Raw genomic sequence first — 27,939 nt, forward strand, 5'->3', positions numbered from 1 at the left:
GCCACTCTCGGCTCAGTCTTTACGCGCGCTCATACAGAACAGTTACGCACGGCTCAGGCTCTTAGAGAGTTTCGCGTTAGAAAAGGGTCAGGGAATTAACTTTCATTGAGGTATCTTTACTTTGTACATTTCTGTGGAAAGAATAATGTCTGTGGTGAGCGCCGTGCCGTTCATGAAGCCGCTTCACATGCGCTCTCCGGTGCCACAGGGCCGCCGCCACACGCTGCCAGCCAGCGAGTTCCGCTCCCTCAGCCCGGAGGATGCCATCAGCGTGTTCGAGATTGAAAGAGAAGGTGAGCGAACTCCTCCTGATTTCCTGAGATATAGCACTTGTCGCAGATGTTTAAATGGATTCCGGACAGAATTTATATTTACGCACAAACTAACGTTGTGCTGTACAGGGGTAAACGGGAAATGGTTTATTGTGTATTTAGGTATTTTAGCCCAGCACCAGTAAGGACTGAAAAGTCTTCGAAGAATTCAAACAAATCCAGCTGCATTGCTTTAAATTCTTTACAGAATTAATTGCATTTATTATGATAGATGTGCTTTTAACTGTCAGAATACGCGCAGGAGTGTTCCTAAGTTTTCTGGTCTTGGACCTCCTGACTCTCCTCCTCCTCCTCCTCGTCCTGTCATCCTCTTCCTCACACAGCGTTCATCTCAGTGTCCGGAGAGTGTCCTCTCCACTTGGACGAGGTGCGTCACTTCCTCACCCTCTGTCCTGAGCTGTCTCTTGGCTGGTTCGAAGAGGGACGGCTGGTGGCTTTCATCATTGGCTCACTATGGGACCAGGAGAAGCTTACCGCGGTAAGACAGAGCACGGGACACCTGGACACTGACAGTGTTCAAAAATACATTGACTGAGGAGAGTTTTAATGATGAGGTGTGATTGGAAACTTCACTTAAAAAATGTCATGATTCTAAGAAGCATGAAAATTTGTGTTTAATGACAATTTCAAGAAAACCAGAGTTTCTATTAAGTGTTGTGCCTTTAGAGGAACATGAGGAACAATGTGCTTGACCAGGCTGAAGGGTCAGAGGTCCCAGTATGTTACCTTTGATGGCTTCTCTGATGTTGTTGTTGTACTTTGATTTAAGTGAAACTGCAAACCTTTTATGCTCTAAATGAATGCCCATTAAGCCTGTAAGAGGCAGGTAAATCTCTGTTTTCCACTGGAGTCAGGTGTCTCTCCTGCACATGCTTAAAGAGCAGAGTAAGTGTAGGAACTGAGACAGAGACAGTTATGTTGTTACATAATATTTTGTGACCAACACTTGTTCCTGTACTTATTCTAACTCTCAGAGGAAGGTGACAAATGTTCCTTGCTTCAGCTTGAAAGTGTTCATTTGGTTTCTTCTGCTGTCTGCTTCTCAGGATGCTCTGACTCTCCATAAGCCTCACGGCACCACCGTCCACATCCACGTCCTGGCAGTCCACCGGACCTTCCGCCAGCAGGGAAAAGGCTCCATCCTGATGTGGCGCTACCTGCAGTACCTCCGCTGCCTGCCGTACGTCCGCCGCGCTGTGCTCATGTGTGAGGACTTCCTGGTTCCCTTTTACCAGAAATCTGGGTTCAAGGTGCAGGGCCCCAGTGAGATCACGGTGGGGCCCCTCACCTTCATTGAAATGTTCTACCCCGTCAGGGGCCACGCTTTCATGCGCCGCAACAGTGGTTGTTGAAGACTTTGAGGAGACTATGGATGTGGATTCTTTGTGGCTATGAGAGGTGGTGAGGTCTCCTCCTCCTCAGAACACGCCACCGGGTGGACGCGAGTGGTTTTGTTTGTGAATGAGCGACCAGAGCAGGGATCATGCCTCCACTGTGAGTGAAAGCAGTTTCGGCAAGGTGGAAATTCTCAAAGAGAGTGTGCAGAGACACAAAAACAAAGAGCTGCTGTCCAGCTGCTGTTTGGGAACAAACAAAAAAAAAAAACAATTTTAGCATCTGTAACATAAAAATCAAGCCATTAGTGCAAAAAGTGTTTTTGTAATTTTTATTCTGATAAATGCTGGACATTTATTAACCGTATTCAATAGAATGCAGCTGCCTTGTTTCCTTCTTGCCCTCTTTTTTATGTTTTTAAACATGGGTTGTGGCGGTTTGTGAAGTCACAAACTGAATAAGTCAATAAATGTTATTAACTACAGCAGATGTGTGTAGATGTTATTAGACTGTTTGTAATATGCCAAAGTTAACAATAATGGAGTAACGTTACAGAAGGGATATCAAATAAGAAGTCAGTGTAGGATGTTGAGCATTCATATTATAGCAGTAAACATGTTTGTCTGAGCTTTCAGCGCTATAAATTCCACAGTACAGTCAGTACTGTTAATCTGTACCCTGAGTATTGTCACCTAAATGATCTCCCTTCACCTTCTCTCTTGTAGACAGTCACCACCTTTGCCTCCCGAAGTCTTGAATCAAGACTGATACCTTTTTATCGACACCATTTGTCCTTTAAATAATAAAGGTTCTATTTTCTAAATGCTCTGTATTTATCTTTAGTGTTGTCTGAATAACTAAGAGTCCAAACAACAGCACAAAAAACTCAGCATCCCTTCAGAGTAAGGCTCCACCATGGACCTCCCTGGGTTTCACGGGTATTTTTGGTCAGTGGATAACAGTCAGACATTACTGACCCAATTGTTTTTAGTTTTGCAAATTGCAATATCGCAAATATTTTTGAATAGAAACTTTTCTGCATAGTCATTCAAGGACTTGATCTTGTAATGAGAGCTGTACAACTCATATCTTAATGTCAGTCACTCTGGTTTTGTTAATAGTTATGTTGGCAACAAATTAACAGGAAAAAATAAAGACAACATTTTCATGACAGGACAAACAACAAAATAAGACTAATATAAATGTAAACCTCTCACAGACGTGTTTATGTCTTTGTTACTAGTGGCATTTATTCTGACATGATTGCTTTAACACATATTTTGACATAAAAAACAGAACAGTACCCTAAACCATATTAACTTTAAACTCTTCCTTTATATTCCTGAAAAAGGGGCAAATTATTTGGTCCCAATGCAAACCGAGCTGCTGTGTACTGTCACTGCTTAGACATTCACATGTCCATGTTATAAAATGCACAGTGAAGAAGTTTCCTAAAACAAAAAAATATATAAATAAGGTGGACGTCTTTGTTCACAGAAGGTCAAGTCCTGTGGCTGCTGCAGTGTGAATACAGTTGTGTTAGAAATCAATAAAACATCTGAACACGACACAGCGCGTGTCAAAAACACCAGATGATCTGTGAGTCAGTCGCACGGACTAACTCGCATAATCTCATAACTCACTTAACATAATCTCTCCACACTACAGCTATTACCCGCAGCTTTCTCAACACCTGGGTCCTAAACAACAACAACAACCAAAGCAAAGGATGTGAGAGATGCGTCTTCAGGTGTCTCACTGTTACACTTCACATTTTCAGGGAGCAACTCAAAAACCTACTGTCCAACAAAGACCACAACACAACCAATCAGCTGCGAGCACGTAACCAAAACATGAACAGGACGAGACTTCTCCTGGTTTCTTCCATTGTTCATTAAATGATACAAATGGAGGAGCTTATTGTGTATTTTCCAAACCTATTAAAGGAGCAATATGTGCATTTTTTTTTTAAAAAACTACAGGTATCAACAGAATGTGCAGAATTAACAGCTCAAATGTTAGCATGCTAACCAGCTAGCCACAGACTGTAGACTTAATTCTACTCTGAACCAGTATAGAGCCTGCTGCTGAGAAGTGAGAGTCAGAGAAGACTGAACTCCAGAAGCCTTCTTTTAGAAGGACCGTCACACCTCGTTTTCTATCTGTGGTAAGGCTTACATTGGCAGCTGGTCTGTTTACATCAGTCAGTCTCTAGTTACCGCTTCTTGTTGGTGGAGTAGTGGACTGACTCACACAAGTGAGCAGAGTTTTTTTCTGCCAAATGTGGCATCTGATGTTGGTATGACATGAGGTGGCAGCCAGTGTGATGTGAGAAGGCACCAGAAATTCCACTGGCCAACTGTACAGCTTGCTACAAATTGCTCCTTTAAAGGCTTTTACATTAGATGATTAATTTCTGCATTGCTTTAATTAAACACAGAGTTTCTGAATGTTTCAGGGTAAATATTTTAGTCATCACTGTATTATTTGACAAATGTATTGTGTCTTTGCAGTGACGCACACAACACATGTACATAAGAGCACATAAATGCAGCATGTAAAGTCCCTTTGGTACCTTAGGGTCAGGTAATAAGTTCAGTGGGCCGATCACAAGCAGTGAAAGTACAATGAGGCATGTTTTTGTCTGTTTAAGGCAACTTGTGGTTTAAGATCCTGCCTTTGTTGACCCCTTTGACAATTCCAGCTGCACAGTTAATACTTATTGACATGCTGAGTGCATTCATACAGTACGTACAGTGAGCAGTAAAACAGCTTTTATTCTGAAAAATATTTGCTGCCGTTTTGAGAAGCAGCAAAACAGATTGTTTGTAGTGTTAAGTCCAGTGTTACTTAATTACTGGCAGGAAGCATCTGATCAGGTATCACCGGGCTACAAGATACCCGATGACCCACTAACGCATCATGTTTGTTTTCATCTCAGACTTAAAGGGAGAATGATTGTCGGATAAAGGTGTCCATGTCCTCCTCTTTTATTTGGCTCCTTTACACAGATGTCTCTCGCACTACAACATTTCTTTAGGTCCATCAAACTTTGGTCATGTCCTGAGTATCTTCTCCTTCTAGGCTTGATTGAGGATCAAAAAGGTTGGATGACTTTTATGAAAGTAGGCAAGTCAGCAGGCCGGGAAAAGGACACTGAGCGCACCCTTAATGTGGAAACAATAAAACTGACTGACTCGCCAAATTCTGCGATATCGTCATCCTAGTTTGAGGCTAGTGCACCACATGGTCAATGTCGTGGTCTATGTCATACTTTTCACAGAACTTGCTTGTGAGAGGGAGGCAGGTAAGATGTTCCAGCCAGTGCCAGTTGATCGGGTAAATATAAAACCAAACGATGAGGGAGGAGAATAGTCCCAGATAGGCCAGCAGCGAGACAGCGATGAGAATACGTTTCCTGTACTTGTCAAATGTCCCGAAGGTGACATACGGCAAGAAGGCAAAGGAGAGCAGCATGCCGCTGAGGAAGCCAAAGATGTGGGCGATGTTGTCGATCCATGGCAGAAGGCCGCACAGAAAGAGGAAGAGGACGATGCACACAAGTTTGAAGAAGGCCTTCCAGGGCTTCTCCAGCATCTGCCAACCTTGAAACAGCTCAACAAAGAGGCAAGCGAGGAGTCCAAACTGAGACCCTGCCGGACCCACCTGGAAGGAGAGAATGCAAGAAAAGGAGTTAGAAACTGAACTTTATGAAGACAGTTCAGATGGTTTTAGTCAAGACAAGAAAATTCCCCTTCAGTATAAAATACATTTACAGAAGCCATCACAGTCATAGTGCTTTCTATAAACAGTATAGAACCCTGATCCTGTTTTTCCACCTTTCAATATATTAAACACAATATGTGCATGTTAAATACTGACTGGTGTGTAGCTGACAAACACGGAGCAGCAGAGATTTAACCTGATTACTGAATCTTGGCAGGCAGTTCTTAGGATAGCATTTAAAGCAGCCATTATTTAAACTCACTCATTATGACTATCACTAAAGGGACTTAATCCAGAAAAACCTGTAACTACTGAATCCAGGATAATACTTCACCATTACATTTCTATGCTCACAACTGGGTTTAGAGAAGTGGGTTTCTGGGCATTATAAAACCTGCTGTTTAGCTCTAAGTTATAGATCTAGTTGGGAGGAAGAAGTGCTGTATGAGGCCTGGGTCAGGCAATAAAGGTGAGCAGATTAGAGTGACGTCAAGGCTGAGTTTGGGAGGCTTGGCCTGATCAGAGGCAGATGGCTAATCTGTGAAGACATTAAACACCTACAAACAGAAAAAGAGCATGGCACTCCACCCACACGCCCCACACACGCAGGCTGACACGCTCCTCACACGAGCCATGGTTATTCACCATTGGCCAAGACGGATAGTATCGGAACTGACGTTACAGGATGTGTGGGAGGGCATAAAATGTTCTGAATTAATCGGGGAACATTAACTTAACGACAACACTTCTCTTAAACTGCTGCTTAAATAATGTGTTAACTGTGTGCCCACTGCCAAGACATGGACTGACTGGCCGTTGACAGACAGCTGTTCATCGCCTGAAGTCCTGGTGCTCTGGTCACTCATTGATCACACCAATTAAATTCAGAAAATCCAAGTATGAACAGTAAAGTAGCACCTTATGTTCCCTCTGGGGATCAATAAAGTCTTATCTTATCTGTTCCTAGTTTCACAGAGCCCACTAGTGTGTAACACAGCTTTGAGCACAACATCGTGTCACATGTTCCCTCTAGTGTATTACCAGACACACTGTCTGTCTTCCTCATTCTAATTCTTCCTGGCAAGTAACACTCCAACAGTATAATCACCACTTACACTTCCTGGTATTATTCCCACAGAACAGCATCCAAATCTCATTGCAACCACAGCACTGTCAGACCCGAGGCTCCTTCAAGCAGAATTCAGCATCATTTTACCATTAAATTCTTCTTGTGGTTTAAAGGCATGAAAACTCTGATCACAGCCAGTCTGACCTGTAGAAACCTCTGTGAATTTCTCTACATAGCTACTTCACTATGAGAGAAGTGTAATCATTCCAGTCACAGCTGTTGTTTGAGTCATTTCTTGCTCAAGCCATGGGGGCTTCTTAACAGTTCAAGGATAATCTGTTTAAACTGCCTCTTTAAGTGGATTGAGTTCTGCCTTGCATGTGCTTCCTCTAGTTATTCCTGGTGTGTGAACTGGCCAGTGGGATTTCTGGCACCTTCTCACGTCACACTGGCTACCGTCACACCAGTCCATGTCACACCAGTCCATGTCACACCGATATCAGATGAAACAAATGGGGTCAACGTAGAGAGATGTGTCGATGACACTGAGACACAGACATAAGCCACGAAGGAAAAATACACTTCACAGCACTTTAAATTATCTGTTGTTTATATCATGATTTCATAGGAGTGCGACTATGAACCTGTTCACACTCAGGTGTAGTCCAGAGGCATCATCAGGCAAGTCTGGAGTCTGTGCAACAATTGTCTTTGTTTAAAAGAAAAACTGTAATCCCACTCACTAAGTACCGAAGCAGTGGCCTTTGTTAACCCACACAATGGCATTAGGCTAATCTCTTAAAGGGGAAAATTTGTTATACAGACACATAGAAGAGAACAGGCATGCCAGTAAAAAAGTAGGTAATCCAGACTGTTTTTCTCCCACAAACAGAGTAAATATTTTAGATGGATTACAAAACGTACACTTTTACACGAGGAGAGTTGATTTAAGGACAAGGGCGACAGAGTTGTCTCATTCCTGTCATGCTTTTTTGTAAAGGAGTGCTAATAAATTAAAAAATTTATTAAAATTAAAAAATCTATTCTGTATTTGTGAACTAAAACCCAGGTGTCTGATATGCTCAAGAAAAAAAAGCAGGAGCTGAGTCAGCAATCACTCTCTAATTAATCTTGTATGCCAAGAGGATTGCTGTAACTTTCCATCAGCACATCCGATAGTTAATCCACTCCACAGTGTTCTATGGTCATAATGTCCAAATAATAACACATACATGTGCAGTACACACTGTATACAGGTTATAAGTGGCTATAGGTGACCAGTGCACACCATGATGCCCTGCAGTGACTCCCTTATTTCTGTATCTAAGGGGTTGTTTTCATACAGCACACTGTTTAATAACAGATTACTTGTCACATCTTAGTTCTGTTCAGATATTTTCTGAGATACAGAACATTGAGGCATAGCTCACTTCAAATGTGTGACTCAGCTCCAGTAAAATGGTCTCGTGTTGTTGACTAAGCTTCTCCAAGCACTTACACAGCTAACACCGCAAGTGTTTTTCTGTGCCCCTCCAGACCTCTCCAGACTGATGCAGTCAGGTCTGCTGTAATAATCCCCCAGCAGGAGAAACTTCCCTCCAGTAAGTGAGTTAAACTAAGCTGAATTAAGCCAGTGGGTGGGAACAGCAGGCAAACAAGCTAGATGCAAAAAATGAAATGACACCAGCTGAGATCACCAAAAACTGATGTACACATAAAGCAATGAGACCAGATCTACCATGTAAAAGTTGTAAATGAAGGGAGGAAACCAACACAGCCTGACATGTTGGCCCTCAAGATATCTGACTAGCAGGGTTGCAGTGTGTGTGTGTGTTTGACTGAGTGTGAGCAATAAAAATAAAACAAAGCTTCTTTTGGCAATCCAGACCAAGGTCACTCCAACACAATCATGCCACCGATTAGGATCATAATCTGTTAGAAAAGCTGTTTTTTTCCCCTTAAAAACACGTTTTGGTGCATGTGAAAAGTTATTACACTACTGATGTTTAATATAACAAAACAAACACACAAAAACCTGATGTGACTTTCTAAAGCCTTGCTTTAGCTCGTATGCTCAAGATAAATTAAAAAAATATATAGTATGTTAATAGTTTGTTTGCCCCTCATCTGCTTTTATGTATATAAGGGCACAACTGCATTCATGTGAAGCACTCACCTCAGCTCTGTAGGGCAGGAACAGGGCAGAGGCGAGATTACCAGTGATCCCACTGAGGATGTAAATGATGGAGATGCGGACCCAACCTGCCAGCTTCTCCAGGTCTCTCAGTATTGTCATCTGGAACACGACTGACACCAAACAGTGTAGAAGCCTACACACACAGACACACACAGAGTGGTCAGAATGTGACATTTGCACGTTTTCGTCAAGCACATTTGGCCTGTTGGATGGCTTGTTTAAAGGAGGTAAACCTCAGTATTAGATCCAAGTATTACCATTTAGAAATATTTCATGTTTCAAGGATGCTGACACGACAAAACTACACAGTAATTAATCAGAGGAAATAGCTGACTAGCAGTGCTAACAGGCTTTTTTTATAAGTAATTTCAATTAATCTATCACCTTTTTACACTTACACTATCTACTACTACTTCAAAAGCTGGGGGTCACTTAGAAATGACCTTATTGACAGCTGCTTGACAGCTACAACCCTATTGAAATAGCAAATATACAGGTATTGGTGGGGATTTTTGTCTAGTGTTTAACAGTGCCAAATCACAACTATAACATATTTGCAAAAACTTATAGAAGACATTTTTGTTCCAGGATGCTGTTGGAAGGTGCACTGCATACCCAGCATGGAGGAAAAGAGAGAGCCAGAGACGATAGAACTGATCAGGAATCTCTGGGTTGAGGAAGGGGAGCAAACCGCACACATCATCCAGACAGTGGACCTGTGTAACAACAGTATGGTGAGAAACATACTATCACACACACAGACACTGACTTATAATGCAAGCAGACAGTGTACCTGTGAGCAGAGTGTGGCTTCCTCATGGAAGTAACCATGCATAAAAGAGCAATACTCTCTGGTTGTGATCTCACATCTAGAGAAAGAAAAATATTTGTTTTTTCCAAATGCCCTGCCAGCAAGCACATGATTAAGACCACTCTTTGAAGGCCTATATTTCCTACCTGCCCTTAGTTCCTATGCAGCAAGGTCGTCCTTTAATAGTACAGTCCATGTGTCTGAACCCCGTTTGATTCCATTCCCTGGGTTGTGTACAAATCTGAGAAATAACACAGACATTTAATGTTAATACAGAGATCACTCATGTTTTTTGTCCATACTTTAGACACAGGAAGCAGTACAAAGTGCCCCCTTACTGGCCACTGGGTGATGTCATCGGGCCATGTGTGAGGTGGTGCAGAGGCAGGCTCTTCACACATCCTGTCAACCACAACACAAACACGTCAGCTTTGTTTGAAAGTTTTTACAAACCTAATAATAACAGTTTCTTATAAAGGCCACACTTTATGAGTCAGCTTCTTACTTGGGATCCTGGTGACAGACAGCCCTCCAGGTCCCTTGTTTTTCCTTGTGCCATTTAATAAAAGTAGCCAATGTCTCCTGCAATAACATATTAATCACACAATTATCCTCCTACATAGTAACAGAACACAATACACCATGACCTGAAACCAATTCAGTGTGAAAAGCAGATACCTGTACAAAGAAAATTAAATTAATCAAGTAGGTTTTTTCTAAAGCCACATTCATTATTTACGGATTGATAATCTTTGTGGGAGCAGCAAAGGTCACATACAGAGCAGTCGGCGCTGAGTGTCTGCACACATCCAGAGTTGTCATTCTGAACGCAGCATCCGGACTCCCTTTCAAGATCTTTGGCCTTTTGAATCAAGCTGACTATCTGTGTGTCCCGACGGATGCAGGGTGAGAACTTGGCTCCGAGGTGTATCAGATCATCCTAAAAAAAAAAAATACAGAACTGTTGATGTTCCATCTGTAATGGGAACACCCTAACGCTGAAACCTTTTTGTCATTTTAGGCACCTAACTTGACTAGATGTATGTAAACTGATGTGGGGTCGAGGAGAAGGGTTAGTGCTGTGTGAGAGCAACAAAGTGTGACAGGAAATGCAGCACGTAAGAAACTAACAGGGTGTAACTCTGCATCTGCTGACCAAAGTGAGAGCTCTTTATTTATCTACAGCATGCCTGTATTTTACAGTCTGTCATTTGAGCACCAAAGCAGGGTGTAGTTCCCTTCACAGTTCGCTTCAGGTTTAAACTTTCATACAGGAAGCATCATTGTGTGTCATTAGTTGTGGGAGAAGAATGAAAAAGTTGTGGTGTCAAACAGCTGCAAGAAACTCACAGAGCTTGGACCAATCCAGAAATTCTCCTGTTGTATGTACTTCACACTCTCGTAAATGCCTTTATTCCTCAGCACCTGCAGAGGGCGACAGAGTGAAGAACCTTATCAGTGAAACTGCTAAAGCAGACACACGCAGAGATTATGAGTGTAAACAGATATTTCTTAAACTCTTTATTTTGTTCAAATTATCTGTTTAGAAATAATGTGTTAGCATTAGAATTGCTTGTGTGAAAAGAAATTGAAATTCAGAGCTTCACCCACCAATTCGGATGTAGAATGCTGTGCAAACCCCACAGGGGCAAAACCATAAGTGCAGCAGGCCAGCAGTGTGATGACTACATGTACAAATGTAATCCAGTAGGTGAAATATGGCCTAAAAACACACAAACGCAAACATCAGTCAGAATCACACAAGGTGCATTCAAAGATCTTATGTTCCTTTTTACAATAAGTTGATGAGGGATGTTGACTGTTTATGTTTCCAACCTGTGGCTGTGGAAGTCATCTAGCTGTTTCTGGACGTTGCTGCTAAGGCTGCGTCGATAATGTCGGTCCAGCCACTTCCCCACAACACCCATACCGTACTGACGTTTCTGTTTGTCAAAAGCAAAGTGCTTAACTTGGGAGGCGATGCGACGACCACGACGAGTGTTTTCAGGCACAGTGGTCGGTGTTCTGGGCATGCGAGATACGTCCTTACTGGGATTTAAAGACAAAAGATGAATAATATAAAAGACTGAGAAGCTGGGTGTCAGTAAAACCTTTTAGCTTTATTTCAGAGTCTACATGCACAATTATAAGTGGGAGAAGTAAATATTCTTGCACTAGTGAGGAGCAGTCACATATTTTCTAAAGCTGTTGTGTTTTTTTTTAATCATTTATTTACTCACAGGCTGGGAAACTTCTGGTCAGACGGCTCACAGGGAGCAAAAGCTGACATTGGAGGCGATTCAAATACATCGTCAGCCATAGAGTACAGCTCATCATGGGCATCAACCTACACAGCCAAGGCAGATCAGTAATTAATGTGAGCATAAAGGAACAGAAAGTAGAACCAGAAACAGATATCGCAGCTGAGCTACTATCATGGTAGTGGAGAGAGTAGTTGCTGACCTTACTGAAGAAGAGCGACTCGGATGTGTCTGCAGAGTCCACAGTGTCCTCGTCCATCCAGCTGGGCCTGGCAAAGCTCTTCCTGGGGAAACTGCGACCAGCGAGTGAGCCTGCCAAGCCACTATTACCCTAAATAACACACACCAAGTTTTTATATTTTTCAAAACAAACAATACACAACACAAGGTGTAAACAACAAAGCTTCGAAAAATGCACCAATTGAAGATTTTTATGTATATTTATGCCGTAGAATTCTTCTGCAGTTCAGCCAGTTTGGACTCTGTATAAAATTTACTTTTTCCATTAGTCATCCAGTTGTGCTTTTTCTAGACTCAGATTGTGTGTTAGTTGCCTTATTGTACAAGAGTTCTTCAACTATTGACAACTATTGGTTTCTTGTTGGGTCCGTTTTTCCCCATTTACTTGTCAATCAATATTTTTGATGCCATGCGTTTGTTACATGATTTCTACTCAACTTACTATTTATAAACTAATAAAACAATGAAAATGTTTGTTCAGGAGTGTGTGTAAATCTGCACAGAAATAAAGATAAGACCCATAGTGTTCTGAATGTCATTAAATTCTATGCTTGCTTTTAAAAAAGCATAAAAACATAATAATTGCAAGAACGAGTAAAAACATCACCACTGTTCTGTGAAACCACCCACCCTCAGCAGATTGGACGCAGCCCTGATGCTCATGCGAGCAACAGACTCTCTCTTTCGCCTGGGGAGGTGGCTGTAGCCGGAGCGCTGGCTGGTCAAGGAGCTGAGTGAAGTGACCCCTGGAGTGACAGGAACCTGAGAGGAGTATGGTGTCCTGGGGGAACGACTGTCCACTTCATCTTGGCACCGGAACGCCCGGCCCCTTGCCAAGGGGTCCACAATCTAGAAAAATGAGATAAGTGTCAAAAATATTTTTGCTACAGAACCAACTTTTCCTAATGAACACCTGCTGTAATCACTGAAACTTACATAAACTATACTCTAAAGGCTACATTTGAAAGAGTATTCCCACTGACGTGTGTGTGTGTGTGCATGTATGCATCTTAAATCAAAGTAAAATAACATGCTATTACTACAGAATTTGTAATTACTGGCCTTCAGCTTTTATAGGCAAATGCAGACTAAAATGATTGGATGCAAAAAGACAAAGAAAACACTGGCTGGTGAGTGGATGAGTAGTGCTGTCAGACTGCAGCAACATGATTCATCTGGGGCACAGATGGTCCACGTCTGCCACTATGCAGCCATTAATAAAGTGTCATCATACAGAGAAATTTTATTAAAGCCAGATGCATTCTTCCTCCTCTCCTCACTAATTCCATCTTATCTGAAGAAGTCTCTCAGTGTCATCATTTGAAATTATAAAGGTGGAAAACATGTAAACTAAAATAAACTTGTAATTTTTTTGCACTTATTTGGGACGTGCATTATGCAATCAGGTGACACTATGCTGGCAGCGTACCCTAGGCATCTTGTATGTAGCTGGTGAGTCCAGGCTCTGGTCGATGCTGGTGGCTGTCTCAGGCTCTCGGTACTGGGCCTTCAGCTTGCCATAGCGCTGGCTGCAGTGGCGTAGGCTCTTCCTGTGCCATACCTGCTGCTTGGTCTCACAGTCTTCACCTACACCAAACCACTGGGCTGTATTCCTAGAAGGTATAGAAGGAAGATGGAGGAGACAATGTGTCATAATGCAGTAAACAGGAAAATAAATTTTTTTGCCCCACATGCCCATTAGGAAAACTCTTGTCACGAAGGCTTCTTCTATTTTATATATATTTCCTTCACAGAACACAAAGAGAATTAAGGCCTAAGGGCACAGTTAGATACAACACACCGCACAAAACTGATATAGAACCTTCAGAACACAGATATTAGGAATAAATCAAACTTGCAAAATGCTTCGTGACCAACAGAGTTTTCATTGCACTACATAAGGACTATTGTAAATAAGAAAATCCTCAATTCATTACCTAAACTACACTAACTGGGTGGAACAACAGCACTTTTTTTTTTATAAATCATTGGCTCATGACCTCCTTACTACTTATTCACTGTAGATGCCTGACACTAAATGTTAGGCAAACAGCTTACCTTCGGATGCTTTGAGAGAGCGATGTTTGTCTACCAAACTTTGCCCGTCTGTCTCTGGCTAAACCACCTGCATCGCCGGCTCCACCTGTGCTGTCAGACATGGAACCAGCTGCTTGACCACTCATGCTTTTTTTCAGAGATGGTCGTAGAGGCTGACAAGTGGAGAGGAACAATAGGGTAAATACTTATTACAGTCCAATAAACAGTGGCAGGCAAAAAGCAGCAGCAGCAAGCCAGGAGGACCATAAGAAAGCGCAGTAAGATTATAGAGTGTAGTACCTGAACAATTATAAAGCACAACACAGTTTAATTTGAATAAATGCATTCAAACAGCAAGCGAAAGTCCGTGAACAGTTCCCACCATCCCCATGCTCTATTAAACACTCATGTATGCTGCAGAGTGTTCTCCTCTAATGTGAGTGTAGTGATTCCTAGGGGAGCCCATTATTCTAACCTGCACCAACTCTGCATTTTGAGAGGCTGGTCTTGTCATTCTCAGAGCTAATGGGGCTCGACACAACTTGTAAGTGAGCCATATGTTCAGGCTGTGGCTCAGCTTGATTAGAGAGAGGTGGGGTGGGGTTGTTTTACTGGAGATGAACTCAAGTTTCTAAATGCTGTTCCGTTAGTTCAATTGAAACAGAAATACTAGAGTATTTAGTGCATGTCTATTACAGCACCTAACTTTTAGTAACAGTTTAACTGTAGCATGCTCCATTAAACACTGACTACCGACTACTATGCAGCTCAAAAGCCATCGTTTGTATTCAAAGCGTGAGGTCCTCAGGGGGACAATATATGGCCTTGTGCTCACAAACTGTGAAACAAATTCCAAGGCACAGAGAGACACCATGCTATCCCACTAAGGTGCTTTAAAACCCATTATTTTCTGACCCTGCAATCAAGCGATGACTTACACAAGAAGAGTATAGTTACTTCACCCACAAGGCGAAGCAAGTAAGGACATTATTGAGCTCACCTGTCTTGTGGGGTCTTGAGACATCATTGCCTCAGGTGGTGGGATTGCTATTACAAGGCTGGGTGGCTTCTTGCTCTTCAGACGACTATCTGATTGGCCTCCATTTGGAGGCGGCTCATCCCCCTCCTGCGATGCCATCATGTCAGAGTGCTGGAGATAAAATGTACATAATTATAATCACATGGAAGTAATTGATGAATGCAATTCAATTTGTCAAAACAGTCATTCATAGATGAAACCGCTTTACCCCCTTCATGTAATACAGATTGCCAACCATGTTTACTGCTCATTTATTGACATGTGTACTGTATATTCATTAATAATAATATAATGATGATGACAATTACAAATAATATTCAACCACTGTTTCAAGACAAACATTATGTTTGTCTGGAATTTAGATGTGAATCCAGTATCAACGTTATAAATGGTGATACAGTACTGGATGATGATAAATATTTCTTCAGAACTGGTTAAAATGCAAAATGCAAACTAAAGTTGTGTTTTAAGCTTTCAACAGCTGCAACAAAAAAAATGAATGTTTTTGTCTCCCTTGTGAACCTCGTTCAGCTGCCACAATAACTCAAAAAGGAAACTATTACATTCTACTCAAACAAACCAGCTGGCACTGCACCAGTTCCATTTGAACTCACTTCCCATAAATGGCCAATTTCTATCTTAAGGGCAGCATTAAGGGCGGCAACCTTACTACACAGTGTATAGGTACCAATTTAAGTTCATATAATGATAAAACAAGGACCAAGAGAGAAGACAATGGGTGTGTTATCACTATAAATACCTGCTTATGATAGGAATAAACAAAAGACATGAAGAAATTAATCAAATTATTATAATTTGCAGTTCTGCACACAGAGATACAGAGATCCTTGGCAAAACAATAACAATATGTATAGCTTCATAAAGTGGCACCAGGCCAAATTGGAAACTAAAATGCTTCAAGGCAACTGGTTAGATAACATTGATTATGCAGAGCTCAATGTCCTGGGGCTGCTAATGAAAAAGCAACTGATACACCACCTGTTAAGTTGTTGGGAGTGACACCAAATGACATCACACGACAGCGATCAATAGTGCTCACTAATCGTTATGCATCCTTACAGTGGTTAGTAATCCATACCCCTTCCCTGCATTCAAACTGTAAACAGTCCTGCATGTATTCATGATTGCATGTAATAGTGGTGAGCTTATAGCTGAAGCTACTTCTGCTGGCGTTATATCATCAGATAGTGTCAGTAAAACTCAACTACTGAGAAACCTACTCTGCAAAGAAACCGGCAGGACGACTCAATGTTTACAAAAATTATATTTACTGAGAATGTTCACATATACTGTCTCACACAACAATTAGAAAATTAAGAGTTGATGAAGCTCTGTAATATGATTCATTGCAGAACAAGGACAGAATAACACTGTGAAACTTACTTATGTCAGTCTCCAGTCTCTACCAATCACAGTCAATGGTGGAGTGAGCAGCCAGTCTATTCCTGGAGCTCAGAGTAGCTCATACTCACAACAAAACTTTCCAGAGAATTCACACGCATTGCGGCACACACACACACAAACCTATACTGTCAAAAACCTTCTCCAAAACATTAATTTGGTCATTATGGTCTTGAAAGCCTTGAATGCTGCCCTGGTGTTGCGGTTTATAAAAATCAATGCAAGACCCTGCGTGTCTGCGACAGGAATGGCACCAGCATAGAAATCTGACACCAGCTCAGTCAATAGCCTAGTTTCCACTACAGAGACAAGGAATGGTTAGACAGGCCTTTCTATATTGCTCTCTACTAACTGCCAACAATGCAATTTGTATGATACATTTATGCAATCAGGCCTGTAGATTTCAGTTCTGCCAGATCTCAATTAGCAGTGTTAAATATTTGAAGCTTGGGCATAGTGCTTGATTCAGTCCTCTTGAGATACCTCTGGAAATAGAGAGGAGGTTACTGGCAATCTAGCCTGTGGTTCAGAGGAGTAGTGTGTAGGGGATGGAACCTACCCAATTAGATAATGAAATAGCAAGGAATTCAGGTAATGGATAGAGAGCTCAAGAGGCTGAGAGACTGCTGCTGACCACAGTCCATCACTGTAGGACAAGCGAAATCACACAGGAAGACTACTGAGGGCAGATGATGAGTGGAGAAGATTAAAAATACAAGATAATAAACAGACACGACAAACAAAACTAATTACCAGGAATTACCCCGTCTTTGAGTATAGTTGTACATTACTTTTATCAGTGCCACTGCATTTATATATGAATACTAAGCAAGCAGCCAGATACTCATGCAAGACCATCTGTCATTTCAGCATGCTTGCTTTATGTGACAGTATCCGCACATGTGGCACAACTCCAACAGATAATTCAAGGGAGACTTTGTTCCCCTCATTGCACTAAACGTACTCAGGGCCAATTGACAGCTTAAACCAAAATTATGAAAATGTTTCTACTAGTATTTAGAAGCAAGACTATTGATACCAGCAACTAGATAAACATCCTAAGAATGAGTTTAGTTATTGCGGAATGCATGACTGATTTTCTCCAGATGTGACATTAGGACATACATTAAATAAACATAAGATTGTTTCTGTTTCCACTGCAGGAACTCAGCTAATGTATGAGGGGCACAGTTGTTTATAGCCATCACTTTGAGCATGTGCCACAGGTTCATGAGGTTATAAATCATTTTCTCTCAGCTAAATCCACTGCATAATGAGCAAACTTCTACACCCACTCGCATGCCCATTTTTTTTTAATCCATCTCTCCTTCTGTTGTCTTGCTTTGTTGTTGTTGTATATTATCTCAAATCTGCTTCTAACCAAGTAAAACTTCAGGAAGTTTTTCACAGTACATTTTGGCACATTAGCATAACAACTGAAAGTCAAGTCATTCAAATGCATTAGCATACAAAAAAGGAGAAACCATGGAGGTCAAAGAATCACATCAGAACAAGGAGAGGACATAACCACAATGACATCATTTATAGGCATTGTCACATGACATGTACCATTTCTAACGAGGTCCCTGCATGTTTTTGCCCCCCCTTGGGGTCCAGCGGCTCTCTGGCTCAACTGAATTCCCTACTTGACCATTAATCAATTGGACTGTGTGTGTGTATGCGTTAGTCACCTCCACCTGCTTCTGTCTGTGATGTCACACGCCCCTGTGAGAGTGTGTCACCATGGTTCAGTCTCCTCCCACAGGGTGATGCAGTCCCTGAGAATGTGTCAGTGGGTTTGTTTGTGTGTATTCCCACTTGCCTTACGCTGATGGAAGTCTTATGCCCTGTAAACCTGACAAAAAGCTGGACTGTGCTCATTCAACCAGAGCTGAGAGTGGATGTGTGATGTAACGCCCTCATGAACTACCGCTCTCTTATAATCTCCATACATAACTTGCATGTAGGGGTGACAAGAGGATATCATGTTTCACTTACTGCCACACTGGCAGCAGTTTTGACTCAATCTGAGCCAGCTGTACAGTAAATTTGGTGAACTCAAAAATCAGGACTATAGGCACATTTGTACAGATTAAATCAACAAACTCTGAAATTTCCTGACTATAAATATCATGTTTCATCATATTATGCTGCTAGTATATCCTCATTGTACAGTACAAAGCAACAAAGACAGAAAATGTTGCGATACCAACTATTCTTGTTTTGCTGGCAGCAAATTTCTTCCCTCTCACTATGTATTTTTGGCATCCTTTGCACATCTGAACTAGGGGAATGGTGGAGAATCGACACTCACACCTCCACAGCAGAAGAAAGCATGTGTGTCTTGCTTTGTGTGAAGAGAAAAGTGCTGTGAGTGCCAAGCTTACCCTTTCTTTCTGGTCTTTCAAGCATTTCAAGCATTTATGTGACCCAAAGCAACTTATAGTAGTTTCACATCTATTATATTTTTGAAAGTAACCAATATTAACAACTGCAAGGGGGTATTACAGTGCACTGACACTGACAACAGAATGATTCTGCACGTCAAAAAAAATGTAAATAAGAGCTTAGAACAACTGATAAACCCACTGAATGCAGAGGATTGAACAATGGGAGTAGGAGGGTTGAAATGAACTGTCAGTAGCCACTGAGTAAAGGTTTCCTCTTCCAAAATAATCTGATGGATAAATATTTACATTCCTGACAGTTCACTTGCAAAAGTACAGTAAACAAAACACATAGCTGCCCAGTACTTGACTCAAGTTTAGCATTCTCTTAGTTCTCATGACTGATGTTTTTCCAATCATGTCAACCTAACAGCCGTGATACACTTGCGTCAGGCGGCGATTACTTCGCATGTCACATGATGGTATTTGTGTGCAAGTGTGATTTTGCAACAAGAACTTTCCACTTAAATTTGGTGTTTTTAACAGCTACCACTGTGTTTAACGCAATGATGCAAGACATTTTAATATTAAACAAGTCTATTGTGTTTATTGTGCAGAAGAAGCTGTTTTGAGAGTGCAGTGCTGGTACTGAACTTATTCTGAAACTCTTTGAGGCTAAATAGGGAAGTGACACATTTAGATAACTGCCTTGTCACTTCATCACATCCGACAGGTTTTACATGTGTCTTTCTTGTGTAACTGGAAGCTACAAACCTTTACCATTCAAGAATGAGTCGTATACCTTAAACAGTATTTTATATTTTTACAATTTCAAGTACTAAGCGGCTGCAAAGAACTGTTGGTACAATTATGAAGCATCTGTATGGGAGGAATGAATAATTGTGATATAATCATTTCATTATACAGCTGAAGACTGAAGTATTGATAATGTTGGAAAAACATATAGTATGCCATCCTATTTTTATCCAATGTGCCACATGCTGTGCTCTTCTAAGAACACTGACATTCAGCACTGGCATTTGTATGCAATAAGAAAAAAAATGACCTTCACTAGGTCAAATGACTGCAGGTATTTAGCAACCACTCCACTCAACGGCTTAAAAAACATCACACCCAGGTGGGTGATATTGTGGCATCTGTTCTGACATACATCCATCAGTAATTTCTGTGGCTCTTTGCCACAGTGTCACTGGCCACGCCGCTGCTGCATATAGACCTGTGTTGAAAAAATCGATTCTCCGATTTTAAATCGATTCTCATTTTATTTCCTAAAGATCGATTCGTACGTCCAAAAATCGATTTTTTAAAATAAATTTTCCTCCGGTGAACTTTAACCCCATTAGTCGCGTCATTGAATTTACGTAGGCGCGCTTGCTGTGAAGACATAAAAACAATGAACATGGCGTCGGACACTAGCGACAACGTTAGCCAAGCCCTGGTTTTAAAAACGCCCGACACGGTCAAAGCTACTATCTGGTCCCATTTCGGGTTCAGAAACGACAAAGAGAAAGATAAGCTTGACAAAAGCAAAGCGATATGCAAGGTATGCCAAATGGAAGTGAAGTATTGCGGGAATACGACCAACCTCAGGAACCACATGTTGCGACATCACCAAGATCTCATGTCAAAGCCGTCCACCGGGCCACAACAGATGAAACTTAAGCAAACACTACAACTACCAGCCAATTCTGCACGTTCTCTCAAAATAACTGAGGCGATTGCGGGCTTCATTTGCAAAGATATGCGCCCGTATTCTGTTGTTGAAAACGAGGGCTTCAGGCGGCTAATTAAGGTAACTGAACCGCTTTATGTTATGGTGTCTCGCAAACGTCTGTCTGAAGAAGTTATTCCAAACATGTACCAGTCAGTCAAAGAAGATGTAAAAAGTAAGCTCAAGTCAGCAGTGAGGGTGGGCATTACAAGTGATACCTGGACATCAGTGGCTACGGAATCATACATGAGTGTAACGGCACACTACATAGACGAGGAGTGGAACCTCATTTCATACGTACTTCAGACCACGGAGGTTGAAACTGACCATCGTTCTGCCAGTTTAGCAGAAATGATGACAGTGGCGATAGAGGAGTGGGGGCTGATGAGCAAAGACCCCGTCATGGTTACTGACAATGCAGCAAATATGGTCCATGCGGTTGAGATTATGGGGCTAACCCACGTTGGCTGCTTTGCACACATCATCAACCTTGCCTCGCAGGCCGGTTTCAAACTCCCTAATATTGCACGCCTGCTTGGGAGAGTGAGGCACATCGCCAAATTCTTTCATCGCAGTACGACAGCCACCCGCATTCTCAAAGAAAAGCAGAAGCTACTGCAGCTGAAAGCACACAAGCTCACAATTGATGTTGTGACCCGGTGGAACAGTGTGCTGGAAATGCTAGAACGCTTTCTGGAGCAGCAACCTGCAATCTCTGCCGCTCTGCTCTCACCTGAAGTCCGCAGAAAGGAAAAGGATCTGTGCAGCCTCAAAGAGGAAGACATAACAGATGCAGAAGATGTGGTCAGAGCTCTGAAGCCAATGAAGACAGCCACTCAAGTCATGTCAGAAGAAAAGTCCCCAACTCTCTCAGTGATCGCACCCCTGCATGCCATGCTGCTGAAGGAGATGACCAGCCTCCCAGAAGACTCCAAAGTTGTTAAGGACATCAAGGATGAGATCAAGAAAAACCTGAGCACAAGGTAGGCCTATGCTGTGTGTGTGTGAGAGTGAGCGAGTGTGAGATGAATTAAATGAAACATAAGAAAACATTAGCACCCTCCTCTGATTGTATAAAATTATTTAAATGTGTGAAATTTAAATTTCAGGTATTTGAACCAGAAGGACATGCTGCATGTTGCCTCAGCTGTCGATCCACGCTTCAAAGCCTTGCCATTCCTGAGTGAGGAGGAGCGAGACAGCACCTTTTCCAGACTCCAGACTGAAGCAGTGGTTGGGATGGAAGAAGAAGCATCTAATGTAAGTAATAATACAAAGCCATGTGGAAAAAAATCTCACTGTCATACAGACATACACCTCTGTATACAATACACATTCTCTCTCTACTCTCTCAAACAGCAAGATGATGCTGATGATGAAGCAGATGGAGTGGAGGAAGAGGTGCAACCTCAACCCCCTGCAGCCAACCACAAACAATCCAGCGCCATGGAGTCTCTCCTTGGGGAAGCTTACAGACTAAGAGAGGAGGGGGGAGCACAGAAAACTCGAGCAGAAGAGGCAGAAGATGAGATCAAAAGGTACAGAGCAAGGAGACCTGCAGGACTGCAGGACAATCCTCTGGTCTGGTGGAGAGAGAATGAAAACGAGTATCCTCTTTTGGCTCATATGGCAAAGCGATATCTCTGTGTCCCTGGGACCAGTGTCGCATCTGAGAGGGTTTTTTCAACTGCAGGTGACATCATCACTGCAAAAAGAAGCTGCCTTACCCCAGGGCATGTCAATGAGCTACTTTTCCTGCAGAAAAATCTTTCCATTCCCAAGTGAGTTGACCAGTGGACAGCTTACCCAGTTTGTCTTAAGTTAAGTTTACTTCCAGTTTATTTTTATTTGCACTTTAATAGGCGACGCCTTTCTCTATTTGTTTCTGTTTACAGTACGAGTTAAAATGTACAGTTTACATGTTTGCACTTTAAAGGCAATTGATTGTCTTAGACACTTATATTTCCTAAGTTACTGTACTGTGATTTTTATTTAGATACTTTGAAGCCATACTTTAAACAATGTTTACATTTACACTGGCTGAGAATGTTTTAGTTTTTTATATTGATAATTAAAATAAAAGTGCATTTGTACTCAACAGTAATGGCTTTTGGGTGAATTTTTAATATAATATTTTCAATAATGCACCAGGTTAGTGTCCCGGTAGCAGTCAGCTGCTGCAGGTATAGACACCTCCGGCATACTCCGTTTGCTGCCCTGGATCTGTATTCTAACCCACAGCATGTTTGTGAAAGCAATTGTATCAACATTCTGGGAGGGGGATTGGTCTTTACAGTCATCATGAACTACCAATACTTCATTAATTTGCTGTTGAATGTCAGTATAACACTAGGATTAATATGTTGCATAAATACACAGTCAAGTGATTCAGGTAACAACTCAAAATGGTTTAATAATACTAACCAGAATCGAGATCGGATCGGATCGAATCGAATCGAATCGTGATAATCGATTATAAATCTTGAGAATCGGAATCGAATCGATTCTTGAAATTTGAATCGATACCCAGCCCTAGCTGCATACTATTATAACTCCGCATTCAAGACACAAAACATGGCAGAGTGTGATGACATCAGTTCGGGGTGTCCCCTCAAATGTCACATTTTCATGATGTACAAAATCCAGTATTTAAGTCCTGCTAGCTTTACAGCATTTACAAGAGTCACCAGTATTTCAAATTAAATTACAATCATTGAGATTTAAACAGAAATACAACAAAGTGGACAGATTATGCAGGTTTTCATATAATCTGGCTATAGAAGATTACAGTTTCTATAATCGGAATTAGGGCTGCAACGATTACTTGAGTAATATTCGAGGGCAAAATGAATCAACAACTAATTTAGTACTCGATAACTCGTTAGTGACGTCATCGGGGATGATTCTCTCGTGGCATAGCGGGATGATCAGCCTTTTGGGTGCAAGAGGCCCCGGGTTCGAAATGCGCTTGTTGCAGCCCTAATCAGAATGTATGAGCAGTGCATGACTGCATAAGCCATCAAGTGTATGTGCTATAGATCCCAATAACTGTAGGTTTCTTTGCCATAAGCCTGTTTCCATATTTGACAAAGTCATTTTTCCTAATGAAGCTTTTCTGTCTCAACAAATAGAGAATTTGGAATAATCCCTTGCTGTACGATGACAAGTGTGGGAGAGCCGTACAGTACATAGGCCAGCAGCCAGCTGGAACAATAACACAAGCGTCCATTTAAACAGGCCTTTTTAGGCATCAAAAATATTATGGCAGCTGTGAAACTGCATCCACATACACTTTGTATATTTTCAAATGTTGGACAACAAGCCTGACACGGTGTGTGTACACTGTTGCTGGGTGTGTAGGGTTAAAACTGATCATGACATAGTAGACAGTCATAGTGCAGCGGGTGAGAAACCAGCTGAATGCTACTGATGGCGTGGGAGAGTGTGAGTTTCAGTGGTGTGTTTGGTCAGAGCAACACTTGAAACTGCCCCCCTCATTCTTCACTTACAACCACAATTCTCTTCACGATCATTCTAAACAAAACCTTGGGCCTTTACAGATCACGACAGAAGGCTGATCTAACAGCCCTTGGCTGGATCAAACAGATCATTTAAACACATTAGATGGCCGTAATTTAAGGCAACTAGCAACACTTAACCAGAAACACTGTGCCCTTTTCCAGAAGGCTGCATGCCCAAACTCGCACAACAGCAAGCTACTATGCAATGCCTCAGTAACAGCGTTGTTCCCAGTCCAAGAGTTCCTCACAGTCATTAAAATGTGACCTAAATAACTTATGGATACTGTGTGTCACATAAAACAAGACACACACAATAAGCTTCAAATATGCCAACTAAGTATTCTGATAGACAGATCATTGTTCCCCCTTTTTAAACCTATGTAGACAGCCAGTCTAGTTTCACTCTCCCTTTTAAATAGGGGGAAGTTTTGTTTTTCGATGATTTAAAAGTTACAAATGGGTAAATGACCACTTAGTACGTCTTAGTACATCTCTGTCCACCATTTAAAGAGAGTGGTTACGCTCTGCTTTGGGGCTTTTACAGCAAAGTCCACAGCAATCAGTTGTGGGTTTACGTGCTTCTGGAGTTCAAAGAATTTCCGGAGTGCTCCATATTTTCAGATAAATTGTCATGCACTGTGGAACGAGTGCTGGCATGAGAGTGCAGGGGGAAAAAAATTCCAAAGAGGTAAGCCGGTGGTTTGATACTCCTGTGTCCACTGTTATTATAAAGGCAAACAGTTTTCTGGGCGTGCCATGGTTTAGCAGCCGAAAACAGATAAGATCATAGAAGGAAAGCCCCAAGAGGGAAGTGATATGACCAACCAGAATATCAACAATGCCAGTGGGTGATCAAGGGGTTTTCAAATATGAGCAGTGGAAAGTTATGCTTTATTTAGGCACTATATGGTTTTGTGTTGTTTAAACAGTGCTATAAAACCCATGGAAACTCAGTCAATCAGTCTACAATCAAGGCAGTGCGTGAACCAATTAGGGACCCTAAAGACAAAGTCTGTTTAAAATCACATATGCCTTGTTTCAAAATCTTAAAACCATGAGACCTTTTGGTTGAACCAGCGTTTTCTTACAGTAAGTCTGTGCACTGGTTTGAACATTTTAAACACAGCTGTTGAGTAATTGTACGTGCAACTTGTGTTGTGCATTAAACAGTGAATTTCCTCTTTTTCTGGACTGCCTTCCGTCGCATGATGTACCAATGTGTGTTTTGCAAAGGAAAAACCCAGCAAAAAAAAAATCATCAGCACTTCCTTTTGTATGCCAAAAATGGCTAACTAAAAGCAAGAGTTAGTTTTAATATGACAACGCAAATTAATTCAGGACCTCTTATAAGTTCTTCTTTTGCTCATACACCATATTACCAACATAATGTACACTCAGAAGAGTGTGGCGCAACAACAGACGGTGTGAAAGAGGTCAGATGCAGTTCTAGCATTGCATGCATTCAAATCCTAATGTAGTAGAAACCCGGATCTTTTAGCCAAATACTGTATAGTGTTAGGCTAGTGATAACATTTGCATGTAGGTTATTAAAGCATAGCCAACTAACATTACCTTGCACTCTGTGCAAATTAACCTGTGGAATACATCACACACTAGTGCATGTTTTCGCTCATACTGTAGAACAGCAGCATTACAAACCAGACAATTTCACATTTAAATGGATGAGTGTGCAAATCAACCTGCATTACGTCCTTCCAGTGCTTAGTTTGGTTGTAAAGAGCACAATAACTAAACGTATCGCGGATTCTCAGCTCAGTGGAATTCTTTCCGATATCTGCTGGAGGAGGCATCGCTGTTGTAATGTTTTCCTTTCTTGCTGTGGAGTCCATAAATAAAGATTGGTAGGCAGCTTCTCCAGTCATAGTTCATTCTTTTTTTTTAACGAGCAAACATTAAGTTACTATGGCAACAACCAGTTACTATGGCAACAAATAACGCTCCACACCTAATGCATGTAGCGTACTACAGCTGTAGCCGGCGTTTCTGGCCTTGTCGCGCTTTCTCCGGCTTTCTTCGTACTCCGGCTTATGGTGACAGATGTTGAACCTCTGTTAGGAACGTGCTGCTCCGCATCATTTAACTGAATACCGCTGCCTTTCGCCATTATTGATATTGTGGGCTCACATGTGCGTGCTTGCGGGTGATGCTGAGAGTACGTCACACACAAAAATTCGTCATCATGACGAGGCACTAATCGCCGTAATCGATAAGTGGCAAATATTAATCGTGCCAGTTTTTCTGACGATTAATTGCACACGATACGATTTTGCACAAGCCCACTCAGCAGAGTGTGGCGCAACAACAGATGCCGTTAAAGAGGTCAGATGCAGTTCTAGGATGGCATGCATTCAAATCCTAATGTAGTAAAAAGCCAGATCTCATGGCAAGACTGTACTTGTTTGTACTGTACATTTTGTAGCAAACAAGCTAAAGTAAAGCTATTTTGCCTCCATTTGTACATTATTGATTTTGACATACATGTTTGGTATAGCTACACATCGCTTTTCTATACTCACAAGCAGTCCCACAACATGCAATGTATTGAATGCCAGTGTGAGTTAACCCCTCCAATGTGTTTACAAACGACAGATAGCTCCTACACTCATCATTCTAAAACAGGTTTTTATGACATGTTTGTCAGTAGTACTAAAAACCTAAAAGACGAACACTGCAGGAACACTGTTAAAGTCACATTTGTGATAATTTTAGCTGTAACACCCACCTCCCACCTACATGTTCCAATGAATTCCAGCCCTCACTGACACTGTAACTACACCAGATTTTCACTATTATCAGAAAACAGTAGCCTGACTGAACTCACTCACTATCTGTACTGTAACAACAACAACAACAACAACAGGTAAGACACTGTGCTGCTGAGTAATACTGACCCACATTCCTACCCTGACTTCCATTGATGTGCTGCAGTTGTCATTCTGGCTCAGACCAGAAGATTGTTTTCCTCAACAGACCTCTTAAAAAAACAACATAAACCTCCCGTTAGCCTGCCAGGTGTGGGGGAAACACCTCTGATTCAGTCCCCACTTTGTACATTTATTGATTTTATTAAAAGAGGTGGGGTGTTTTCAGGATTAGCTTCACGTCTGCTGTGACGTTAAAGGTGTACTTTCAGTCATAATTCATAATTCTGCTTCGGTATTCTCACAAAATACCACAAAAACACACCACAAGGCCGCGACGACAACAGCACATTAACTTATGTTCATTTAACATGTTATTTTATTAACTTTAAAAGGTGTAACAGGTAGAAATAGAAACGGATAAAGTGTGTAACTAACACCGTGTGTGCGTGTGTGTCCCCCGGCGGGCAGAGCAACAAAGGGGCTTGCACGGACACGCTTCCAGCGGCTGGTTTTCCGTTAAAAGCTAACGTTCAAAATGTCATTAAGCTTTTTAATTCCTTCACATTTACACTCAACACACGCTTTTCCTGCATTTATCTGAACAATTACACGCGGTGACTTTTAGATATCTACTATCTGTTCCACTTCAAAAAGCTCGATAATAACCGGTGACACGCAAGTGTTAACTTTTTTTCCGCGTTTTCACAGATATTAAGTGAGAAAACGTTTTGGTTTCACTCACCTCCAAGAAGAAATAATCTTCATTAGCAGAGGGGTTTTATCAGGATTTTGTACTCTCCACCAGCGCGTCTCTACTTCCCTCTTTCTGTCTTCCAACATCCTTGACTGCAGCTCCCACCGAAGAGCCAGCCAAGAGGGGGGGAGGGGGGCGGAGTCACCGTTTATCTTATCCACAGATGAGGCGAGCTGGGCCCGCTCCAGCCC

The 27,939-nt window shown here is 41.7% G+C and overlaps 3 protein-coding genes across 3 annotated transcripts; 2 read left to right on the forward strand and 1 right to left on the reverse strand.

Annotated features, from left to right (window-relative positions):
• On the forward strand, positions 1-2,490 carry aanat1 (arylalkylamine N-acetyltransferase 1). Its single transcript, XM_028399534.1, has 3 exons — positions 1-293; positions 656-810; positions 1,379-2,490. Exons 1-3 carry the CDS (start codon positions 146-148, stop codon positions 1,682-1,684), a joined length of 609 nt encoding a protein of 202 aa, XP_028255335.1. The 5' UTR covers positions 1-145; the 3' UTR covers positions 1,685-2,490.
• LOC114431858 (inactive rhomboid protein 2-like) lies at positions 2,442-27,930 on the reverse strand. The gene is made up of 18 exons (XM_028399524.1): positions 27,737-27,930; positions 15,009-15,158; positions 14,030-14,181; positions 13,401-13,584; positions 12,602-12,820; positions 11,934-12,062; positions 11,711-11,817; positions 11,307-11,519; positions 11,082-11,193; positions 10,821-10,895; positions 10,249-10,410; positions 9,976-10,052; positions 9,809-9,872; positions 9,617-9,711; positions 9,453-9,528; positions 9,275-9,375; positions 8,639-8,792; positions 2,442-5,333 (listed from the first exon to the last, which is right to left on the reverse strand). Exons 2-18 carry the CDS (start codon positions 15,147-15,149, stop codon positions 4,902-4,904), a joined length of 2,493 nt encoding a protein of 830 aa, XP_028255325.1. The 5' UTR covers positions 15,150-15,158; positions 27,737-27,930; the 3' UTR covers positions 2,442-4,901.
• Positions 20,277-22,606, forward strand: LOC114448870 (zinc finger BED domain-containing protein 1-like). The gene is made up of 4 exons (XM_028426125.1): positions 20,277-21,571; positions 21,698-21,848; positions 21,948-22,126; positions 22,585-22,606. Exons 1-4 carry the CDS (start codon positions 20,277-20,279, stop codon positions 22,604-22,606), a joined length of 1,647 nt encoding a protein of 548 aa, XP_028281926.1.
• Positions 27,931-27,939: the final 9 nt, after the last annotated feature.

The sequence above is a fragment of the Parambassis ranga genome, chromosome 1, assembly GCF_900634625.1.
Source record: "Parambassis ranga chromosome 1, fParRan2.1, whole genome shotgun sequence".
In the NCBI taxonomy this organism is placed as follows: domain Eukaryota; kingdom Metazoa; phylum Chordata; class Actinopteri; family Ambassidae; genus Parambassis; species Parambassis ranga.

Bases quoted from the DNA above. Each gene is read 5' to 3' on its own strand.
- LOC114431858 (XM_028399524.1), bottom strand. From the start codon at position 15,149: ATGATGGCATCGCAGGAGGGGGATGAGCCGCCTCCAAATGGAGGCCAA. The intron at 12,063-12,601 runs GTGGGTGGTTTC...TGTGTTATTTAG, and splicing joins CTGCGTCCAATCTGCTGAGG to GGTAATAGTGGCTTGGCAGG. The intron at 10,896-11,081 runs GTGGGTGAAGCT...CGCCCTCTGCAG, and splicing joins AGCATTCTACATCCGAATTG to GTGCTGAGGAATAAAGGCAT.
- aanat1 (XM_028399534.1), top strand. From the start codon at position 146: ATGTCTGTGGTGAGCGCCGTGCCGTTCATGAAGCCGCTTCACATGCGC. The intron at 294-655 runs GTGAGCGAACTC...TTCCTCACACAG, and splicing joins GTTCGAGATTGAAAGAGAAG to CGTTCATCTCAGTGTCCGGA. The intron at 811-1,378 runs GTAAGACAGAGC...TCTGCTTCTCAG, and splicing joins ACCAGGAGAAGCTTACCGCG to GATGCTCTGACTCTCCATAA.
- LOC114448870 (XM_028426125.1), top strand. From the start codon at position 20,277: ATGGCGTCGGACACTAGCGACAACGTTAGCCAAGCCCTGGTTTTAAAA. The intron at 21,849-21,947 runs GTAAGTAATAAT...TCTCTCAAACAG, and splicing joins TGGAAGAAGAAGCATCTAAT to CAAGATGATGCTGATGATGA. The intron at 22,127-22,584 runs GTACAGAGCAAG...ATTTTTATTTAG, and splicing joins GCAGAAGATGAGATCAAAAG to ATACTTTGAAGCCATACTTT.